This window comes from Nematolebias whitei, chromosome 9, assembly GCF_014905685.2.
Source record: "Nematolebias whitei isolate Nwh7 chromosome 9, NemWhi1, whole genome shotgun sequence".
In the NCBI taxonomy this organism is placed as follows: Eukaryota; Metazoa; Chordata; class Actinopteri; order Cyprinodontiformes; family Rivulidae; genus Nematolebias; species Nematolebias whitei.
The window spans coordinates 45,906,787-45,916,875 of record NC_056506.1 but is presented as its reverse complement, the minus strand read 5'-3'; the positions used below and the strand labels follow the sequence as shown (position 1 = coordinate 45,916,875).

Here is a 10,089-nt window from a genome sequence, read left to right as displayed (position 1 = left end):
GATAGATAGATAGATAGATAGATAGATAGATAGATAGATAGATAGATCTGTCAATCGATTAAAAAATTAATCAGATTAATCACACTCTGGGGATCTGATTAATCACTAATTAACTTTGTAAGCTTGAAATGTAAATATGCAGGTTTTCATTAAATGTTGAAAAAAAAGCTGCTTTATTGTCGCAAGCCAAACAGTTTTCCATTTTTTCATACTGTTTTCAACCTGTGCTGTACCTCTGATAATCTCATTCCTAATCCATCCTTGTCACTCCTAAGGAGAACCTCATCATCTTCATTCCTGCCACTTCCAGTTCTGTCTCCTGTCTTTTTGTCCATGCTTCTGTCTCCAGACCATACAACATAGCTGGTCTCACCACTGTCTTGTAAACTTTGACCTTTGACCATCCAGATATACACTGAGCACTGTTTGCTAACACTTAGCATGATAAAAACGCCTACAAGTCGTGGGATTAGCTTACTTACCGCCTTTGTTTGACGTCGTGCGACTGTAACGTTAACTGGATACAAAGATAATGTTTTAAACTTCAGTGTCCTCAGATTACAAATGGTGTGTGATCCAAACTGAAGTAGAAATGTTACGTATTCCAGCTGTCAACCAGTAATTAGCCTTTACATATATCTTGTACCTCCGGAGTAATATTTTTCCCATTTTCAATAATTCCTACACAAAACCATAAAGTATAGTACTTTATATGATCTGTGACAGTTCAGACTCCGCTCCAATCTCGGGGGGGAAGCGGGACAGATAGGGGGAGGAGGGGCGGGAGAGCAGAACTAATCATTTTTCTGTTTTGGCGTCACACCAAATAGCGGCACGATTAATGAGACAATTACAGCAATTATAAACCTGCCTCCAGAGCCCAAGAGGCAACAAGACAGTCGTGCAAAACACTGACACACACTCACGCCACATAAGCAGCAACTGAACGTAAACATGTGCACGGACACGAATATTGAGCAAAGCACAAATCCTCTCCAGATAAGGAGAAACTGCTTGAATGGTTTTAATTAAATGTCGCTTTGCTTCTGCATCACTGTTCAGCAGACTACAGTTCCTCCAAAGATTTGACTTATCACTTGAAATGAACCAAAAAAAAAAAAAAAAAAACATTCCAGTAAAACATAAAAACACACCACATGCACCCGAGTGTGATCCTGTTGATTGAATACTGGCCTTATGGGATATTCTGTGCAGTAAAGTCACTTGGAAAATGGACTTGCACACGCTGCTTCAAAGTGGTGCTTATATTTCTGAGTGAGATTTTACTGCATGTGTGCAGTTATGTGCATTTTTGCATTTGAGCACTGCTGCAAACAGCAAAGGGGATTATTAGCCAAAGCAAACACTCCATTAGCAGCGCAAATTGAGTGCAGTCCTCGGGGAGCTCTACATCAGCTCTGTGCCATACAATCTTATATCACCTCCTTACTCTAGCTCAGCACACAGCCGAAGAAAATCAGTGGAAAGGCACATTTCCTGCCTGCTTTCACTGTTATACATGTTCTTACAGTATTCAATTATGGCTAGAACGCTGCTCATTTTCTTGATTTTGTGCTAAATTTTGGACAGGAAGTAGCTGAGCGTTGTTACCAGAACATGCTTAGAGCTTAACATCTTATTGGACGTCTTTGCCTAAAACCTTGGCATTGAATGAACTGTATTTATTTAGCACCTTTCCTACCAACCAGGTTACTCAAAGTACCTTACAACACGATCTGTACCCTCATTCATCCATCCACACACTCATACAGCACCCTACAAAGCTAATCTGAACAAATCATTCTATAGAGACTAACTAGTGCTTTAGATCACATTCATACAATGATGAGGCACATTGGAGGTAAGAGGTTCAGCATCTTGCCCAGGGACACTTCAACATGTGAATGCATAGAAGTGGAATCAAACCTCTGACTCCTTCATTGGAGGATGACTGCTCTAACCACTGATCCACAGCCGCTTGAGTCAACAGCTGACGTTAACTTTTTGTACTTCTTCGAAGACGCATATATAATTGGATTTATGATAACTGGTTTCTTGCTTTTTGAATCGGCTGGTTACTGGTTTATCAACAAACAAGGAAGTCGTTGGCAACAAATTTGACCCTGGTCAGGCTGCGTGCCTTATGTGACGGTTTGCGCCGCGCCTCGAGCACCCAGACTCAACTGCTTTGCGAACTGAACGCTGGCAGGCTGGATCAGATCTCAGGGAATACTCTCAGGCACGGGCCAGCGGTGTGGCCACTTAATTTGGATGTTTGGGGTTCGTAAGGACCAGCAGAGACTCAAGGCGGACATAAATCAGTATAGTTCTGCCTGTTCCTAAAACAAATGTTGTTTATCTGAATTTGGTTCCCCGGCTGGCCTTGACAGGCCACCTTATCTCAATTTGCCTGGAGGCCCTGTAAATTTGATGATTTGTCTCCTTCCCTCCCACCAAGGAAGTCTGCGGACCTATCAGAGGGACGCGGCTGAATAAACATTGTGTCATCATTTCAAGACTCTTGGATCCTCTCTGGCTCCCTGAGTCGACGTTGGCACCCCTCGAGAGTGTTTATGGATCTCACCAGAGGGAACTGACTGATTGTACCATTCTTATCAGAACTCCCACAGTGCCTCTGGATTGTCCTTGGACACGCTCACCGCTCATGTCTCCCCTCCTCTGCAGAGTCTGCATCACATCTATGTGTGGGGTGTTTTTTTCAATCCCAGCCTCTCTGTCCTCGGCAAAGGAGCGAGAGGTTGATAGGATTTTTTTGGCCACTAAATCCGATACATGTGTCACTGCCATTACTTTTTGTCCGAAACAGGTCTCACTTGTAAATGAGTCTTTGAGGCTCAGTGCGATTTATCTGTGTAAATAAAAGTTGAATAAATGAATGAACTTCTGTTAGCAAAATATCTCAAAATACTGGGTACATGTTATTGAAACTCACATAATTGGCTGATGACAGGATGAATTTTGAAGCAAACTCACTTCAGGATGGTCGCTGCAGTTAATTAACCTTAGAAAGCACAAAAGCTGTAACAAAGTGATTTTTACAGAATTGAGCTAAAATAGCTGAGAAACATTCCAAACATACTTGGAGAACTAACAGAATGCATTTATGTTCATGATTTCACCTGGACAGCTATAAATCTGTCTTTTTGTAACACAAGTCGATCTTAGTTCAAAACTCTGGCATAAAAACATTTGTTCAATTAATTCTGGACCTTTGATCTATAATATATTGATTGTTACAAATTTATCTGCAGTAGCTCATGTCCCATTTTCTTATTTTTGTCTTCTTTTGATCTAAAATTATTTATAGTGTTTTCTGTATTCTTCGTCTCTTCTTCAGCGTTTTGTTTACATTTTATCTTTCCCATTTATTCTCTGTTTTTTTAAATGGACAGAGCATGTAACATGTGGCTGCTTGTGTTTATACTGAAGATGTGAATGAGTTTCTCCTTACGCTCAGATAAGACCAGTTAGTGTGTGTTTGTGTGCAAATTAGTCATTTGGCTCACGATTGGTTGTAGTCTGTTGAACTGATCGAGGCTGATTTAGTGTGTAAAGAGCTGCTTCCTCTCTGACTGAGGGATAACAAAGAGTATTATGGATGCTTGATTCAGAAGAGGCTGTTTGCAGGAAAGTCATCCGTCTGTGGTTATCTGACTTGAGCACTGCACACTTAGAATCTGCAAGAAACTCTGCAAAGTTTTTACATAACACACTAAAACATCCTTTATATTATGAATCATGACGAGAAGTTTGTGGTATTTTGTGTTTATTTCAGGAAATATTAAAGGAATAAGTTTGTGCACATGAAGTCTACAACCCTGTGCTCAAAAAGTATGATTTTACAGAATTATAGGTGAAAACTTTATCTTTTATACTGAGCAAAAATATCAACGCAACACTTTTGCTCCCATTTATCACAAACTCTTTCCACATACACAAAAGTCCTTTTTCTCTCGAATATTGTTCACAAATTAATCTTTCTATGTTGGTGAGCACTTCTCCTTTGTCAAAATAATCCACCCACCTCATAGGTGTGACGTATCAAGATGCTGATTAGACAGCATGATTATTGCACAGGTGTGCCTTAGGCTGACCACAACAAAGGGCCGCTCTTAAATGTGCAGTTTCATCTCACAGCATGAAGCCACAGATGTTGCAAGTTTTGGGGGAGCGTGCAGTAATCATGACTGCATGTAACCACACCAGCTGCAGTGTTTGTTGTTCATAACATAAGCCTGCTCATACCATAACCCCACCACCACAGTGGACCACTTGATTCACAACTTTGGACCTTGACATCAGCAAACTGCTCACCCACACAACACCATGAGTCTGCCATCTGCCCTGCACTGTGAAAACTGGGATTCATCCGTGAAGGGAACACCTCTCCAACGTGACACACGCCATCAAACGTGAACATTTGTCCACTCAAGACAGTTACGGCGATGAACTGCAGTCAGGCGGAGACCCCGATGAGGACGACAAGCATGCAGATGAGCTTCCCTGAGACGGTGTCTGACAGTTTGTGCATGTTATGTAAACCAACTGTAGCAGCAGCTGTCCTGGTGCGTCTCAGATGATCTTGGAGGTGAAGATGCTGGATGTGGAGGTCCTGGGCTGGGGAGGTTACATGGACATTCCTGCAGTCAGCATGATTATTGCACGCTCCCTTAAAACTAGTGACATCTGTGGCTTCACGCCGCGTGAGATGAAACTGCACATTTTAGAGCGGCCTTTTGTTGTGGGCAGCCTAAGGCACGCCTGTGCAGAAATCCTGCTCTCTAATCAGCTTCTTGATACGCCACACCTGAGAGGTGGATGGATTATCTCAGAGAAGTGCTCACCAACACATTAATTTGTGAACAATATTTGATAGAAAAAGGTCTTTTGTGTAAATAAAAAAAGTTTTAGATCTTTGAGTTCAGCTCATTAAAAATGGGCGCAAAAACAAAAGTGTTGCATTTACACATTTGTTCAGTATAATATGATACTAATTAACATTAACAAATGGTTATTAATGGTTTATTAAATAAAACTTGTCCTTTTTAAAAAGCCAATGTGCTTTAAAGTTTTTTTTTTAAGATTTAACATTGTAACAACTAAAATGAGAGTAAGGTTTGATTCTTCAGACAAATACAACAAATAAATACATCTATTTAAATTGAACGAAACTGCATCGTGTAACGAACTCATTCTGAACACTTCGAGCACAATCTGAGAGCAGATTGGATTTCTGTGTGGAAACAACCCTGAAAGGGTTAAAGTTTTAATCCTTTCTTTTTAAAATCACTCATTCTGCTCACTTGTTGTTTGGACAGTGACCCATAAAAGATGCTTCAGTTTCTGTTTCATATAAACAAAACAGAGTTGACGTCTCTTGAGAATAACAGCAGAAAGGTGATTTTTGGCTCCAAATGCTTTTGTTTGTTCTGAGACGTTTCGCAGCAAAAACCCGCAGAGCTGCTGCGAGTCCAACGTGCCAAAACAAGCCAACTTCTTTTTAATCAAATCTCCTTTCTCCAAAACATAAAAATCTGAATCAATTTTGTTTTTTACCTTTTAACATCCTTTATGTCTTGAAAGCAAAAATCAAACCATAAGGTTCCCGTGAAACAAACACCCTGAAGCTGCAGCTGTCGTCTCTTCCAGATGTTCTCCCAGCCGCTGTGAGCACGGCGGCCGCTGCACTCAGTCCTGGACCAACTTCCACTGCAACTGCTCCGACAGCGGCTACAGCGGCGCCACCTGCCACAGCTGTGAGTCACACCATGAAAATGTTCAGCTCATTCAAGAGGTTGTGAAAACATTCGGTTATTGTAACATTTTTCTACATATTTTCAGGCTGGCATAGCCTGGGGGAGGGGTCTTTAAACCTGAGGTTGCGGGCACGAAACCAGGTTGCGTCAGGGAATCTGGCGTAAAACAAATAACCAAATCTTTCATGTGATTTCACTTCTGTACTCTTTGATACGGAGCCCCGGAGAGGACATTAGGGAATTTTTTTTACTTTTGCGTTCCCTTGCAATACTGTAGGCTACTGTATGTAGTGTTACCTCACAGGCAACAAACGTTCCTCCCTCAAAGAAACTGGTCCAGAGTTTTGTTTTGAAATCAGCCTTAAATATAAGAATATCCAGTGGGTGCTGCAGTGGTAAAATTAGTTTTACGTTGGATATTTCACATCCATGCTCCATGGATTCAGGGCTTCCTCGTTCAATCCGACGCAGATTCTGATTTCAGCTGCTCTCAGTCTGTCCTTCCTCTGAGGAACGATGGTTCTTTTAGGGACCGTCAACAAATTACCGGGCTAATGAGCTTGGTCTGAATCGTTATGCTATTTTAGATATATTTCCAGAGTATTTGTCAAAGCAGCACCGTGTATCATAAGTTTTCTCAGAATATTTCTGCATGGTAATAAATCATGAATTTTCTCACCATTTAAAATCCAAAAGAACAAGGTGGCGCACGCGTTTCAAAAGTGCTGTAACTTTCTTTTAAAGCATCAAAGTTCATTCAAGGATTCAAAGATTCAAGGTTCTTTATTTTGTCATTCGCGCCACTTTTGGTGCATGTGGTGGAACAAAATCGTGTACACAGCGTCCCAGTTACATCCAACAAAAGTATTGAAATGTCTGTAAAAAAGAGAAACAGTAATAAGACCTAAGATATGAACTAAGAAAAAGTAAGCACACACTTCCGGAGGGCTTCAGTCTGAGGAGTCCCAAGTAAACCGTTTTCCCCACTAAGCAGTTCACTCCTTCAGTGGACCAACCAGTTTGCTGGTTTTGCTGGTGACTATTGAAGCCCTCTGAATGGAGGGCGAAACGTCTTTCCACAAAAAAAGAAACTGTCCAGATGACCTGACTGACCGTTATTGTATTTTGTACGTGGATGATTGAGCATGAACTTTGATGCTTTAAAAGAAAGTTACAGCACTTTTGAAAGGCAAGTGCCACCTTGTTCTTTTGGATTTTAAATGGTGAGAGAATTCATAATTTATTACCAAGCAGGAATATACTGAGAAAACTTTAGTTATGATACATGGTGCTGCTTTGACAAATACTCTGAAAATAATTTGTTGACGGTCCCTAAGCGAACCATCGCTCCTCGGAGGGACAAACAGCAGCTGACTGACATCAGACTGTCTGCGTCTGCTCCAAGGAGGAATCCACCACTGAATCCACGGCGCACGAGCGTGAAATACCCAACATAAAACTAATTTTACCACTGCAGCACACACTGGATATGCTTATATTTAAGGCTGATTTCAAAATTCAGTTCAGTTTATTTATATAGCGCCAAGTCACAAACTCCATGAACCTCAAATACGGGTGTCTGTTCCGTTGTTGCTGTTGTCTGTGAGGTAACACTACAAAATCCCCCATGTCCCCTCCGGGGCTCCGTACTTTGACATTTAGCACAGGGTGATCCAATTTAGATTTAGTTTTTTTAATTGATTCTGATCGAGTTTCTGCTTTTTGTCTTATTCCGATTTAACACACAGTAATCTGATTTAATAAATTATTTCTGACTGAGTTTATGCTTTTTCGTTATTACTCCTTGAATTTGACACAACGTGATCTGATTTTAGTATTTTATTGTTTCTAATTATGTTTTGTGTTTTTATATTTTTATTCCATGTGCTGTAATTATATCTTTACTTATTTACTCTATACTTTTTATTTGATGCTGTGATCGTTGTGTTAAGCACTTTGGTAAAAGTTTCTGTTTTAAATGTGCTCTATAAATAAATCTGACTTGACTTGTTGTGGTGACCCCTGAAGAACGGAGCAGCTGGAAAAAACTTATCGGTACTATCTTTTCTAAATATTAAAATTTGAAATTGATGGAATGGCCTCTGGGTCGGGAGGAGACTTACCTCAGGTGGAGGAGTTAAAGTATCTGGACGTCTTGCTCAGGAGTGATGGAACAGAAGATGGATTGACAGATTGGGGTCTTGTCCTAAGTAATGAGGATGTTGCTTCGGTTCGTCGTGGTGAAAGAAAGTTGAGTCAAAAAGCAAAGCTCTTGATTTACTGGTCTGTCTGCGTGGTAACCCTCACCTGTGGTCATGAGGTTTGGGGGGGGGGGGGGGGGGGGGGGCTCTAAGTGGAGCTGCTCCTCTGCATCGACCTCCTGTTCGCCTCCCATTCTGGGCATGTCCCACTGGGAAGTGTCCCCGGGGAAGACCCAGAACTTTCTGCTGAGATTATGCACCTTCTCTGGTCTGGGAACACTTTGGGGTCCCACACAAAAACCTGGGAAGTGTCACTGGGGAGAGGGAGGTCTGGGTTTCTCTCCTGAACCCGTAGCTTCCATGACAGGACTACAGATGTTAAAGATGTTAGATTTATATATTGTTTTATTGATATTTTAAAGATTTTTATTGACATCATTTATGCCGCAGAATTTATTTTTCAACCAGTTTCAAATAAAATTGTATCAAGAACCTTTTGTTCTTTATAAAGCAAGACTTTAGTCACTTTCTTTTGAAGTGTAAGACAAAATAAATAAATAAATAAAACAATCTCGTCATTCTGTTCAGATTCTTTCACATTCAGCCCTAAAGACTGAAAAGTGGAGAGTTTGTGTTTTTCTGAGGGAACATGATGGACGTCAGTTCTCTGTGCCTCGAAGAAAAGATAAAAAAGATAAGAAGGTGCGTCGACTTTAAGATCAAGAATTGATGGGCAGGGAGACCCGTGGAGGAAGACGAGGGTTTGATGAAGTTTTATTTATTCAGCTTGTGTTTACACATCAGTCAACATTTTTATGTAGTGGTCTATCAAGGCTGCGTCTCTAAATGCACTGGTTATTTTCTTTTATTTTGTGCTTATAGCACGTTCATTTGTTGCTGACATGTCAGTATATAGCAACGATTCTCCTTTGAGCCATCTTCATCACTCGTGTGTGACGGATGTCCTTTGTGTGATTTTCCTCCCAGCTGTGCACGAACAGTCCTGTGAAGCGTACAAACACAACGGCAACACGTCAGGACATTTTTACATTGACGTGGACGGCAGCGGACCGATCAGGCCCCAGCTGGTCCACTGCAACATGACAGGTGGCACAAACTGTTTACTCCTCTTCCTCCCACCATTACTCACCGTGTTCCCTGCTCAGAACTACAAACAGTGATTCAGATCTGCTTCACTCTCCACCTCCCTTGTAGAAACACTTTGCATCTCCTGGTGCTTTAGCATCGTTAGCATGAAGCTGCAGCGACCTGGTGTCATTTTCTCTTCGTTAGAGTCAAAGCAGAGTCAACCACTTCCTGCTTCATGTCATGGTTTAAAGCTTTCCTCTTTTGCATCTTCCTCTTTGACACGTTCCCTCTCTGTCTATGCTGTTTTCAAATGTTGCACATTTGAATGTCACGTATGTGAACGTTCAGACTAGTAATCCAAAAATAATTTGCTCATTCATTCAACCTTTATTTATACAAGTTAGTCTCATTGAGCCTCGAGGACTCATTTACCAGAGACCTGTTTTAGACAAAGAACACAGATGAGGTACAAACAATAATAGAAAATCATATAAAAGCATATAAAATGAAAAGTAAATAGAATAAATTAAATAAAAAAATGGAAAAACAGCTACATTATAATAATCCAGCTAGAAAAATCTAATACGGGTTAAGTCAGGTCATCTGGAAGAATTAAGAATAAATGAATTAAAGTCCTGATTTGAACATTTTGTTTCTATCTTTCCGCCCGCAGAGCACAACACCTGGATGATAATCCAGCACAACAACTCAGAGCTGACCAGAGTTCGAACGTCCTCTGGCGTCGACCAACTTTCAGTCCACTTTAAATACTCGTCTGACGAAGAGCAACTTCTGGCCTCCATCAGCCAATCAGAGCACTGCGAGCAGGAGCTGTCTTACCTGTGCAGGAAGTCCCGCCTCCTCAACACTCCAGGTGAAGCGCCTTGTTTTAAACAGACAAAAAAATCAGCCTCCTATAGGAATGAATTTTGTAGTTTTTTTTTTTTTTTACTCCAACAGAAATTAAATTTTGTTACAATTAATGGGAAAAAAATCTTTATTTAAACATTTCATTCTTGTAA

At 40.8% G+C, this 10,089-nt stretch overlaps 1 protein-coding gene across 1 annotated transcript in view; it reads left to right on the top strand.

Moving 5' to 3' along the window:
* The window catches only part of LOC119414298 (contactin-associated protein-like 4), a 146,300-nt gene that overhangs the window by 82,705 nt on the left and 53,506 nt on the right, over positions 1-10,089 (top strand). Inside the window, exons 11-13 of the mRNA XM_037681392.1 lie at positions 5,671-5,777; positions 8,966-9,085; positions 9,741-9,941. Coding sequence (XP_037537320.1) covers positions 5,671-5,777; positions 8,966-9,085; positions 9,741-9,941 — 428 coding nt within the window. The remainder of the gene's footprint in view (positions 1-5,670; positions 5,778-8,965; positions 9,086-9,740; positions 9,942-10,089) is intronic.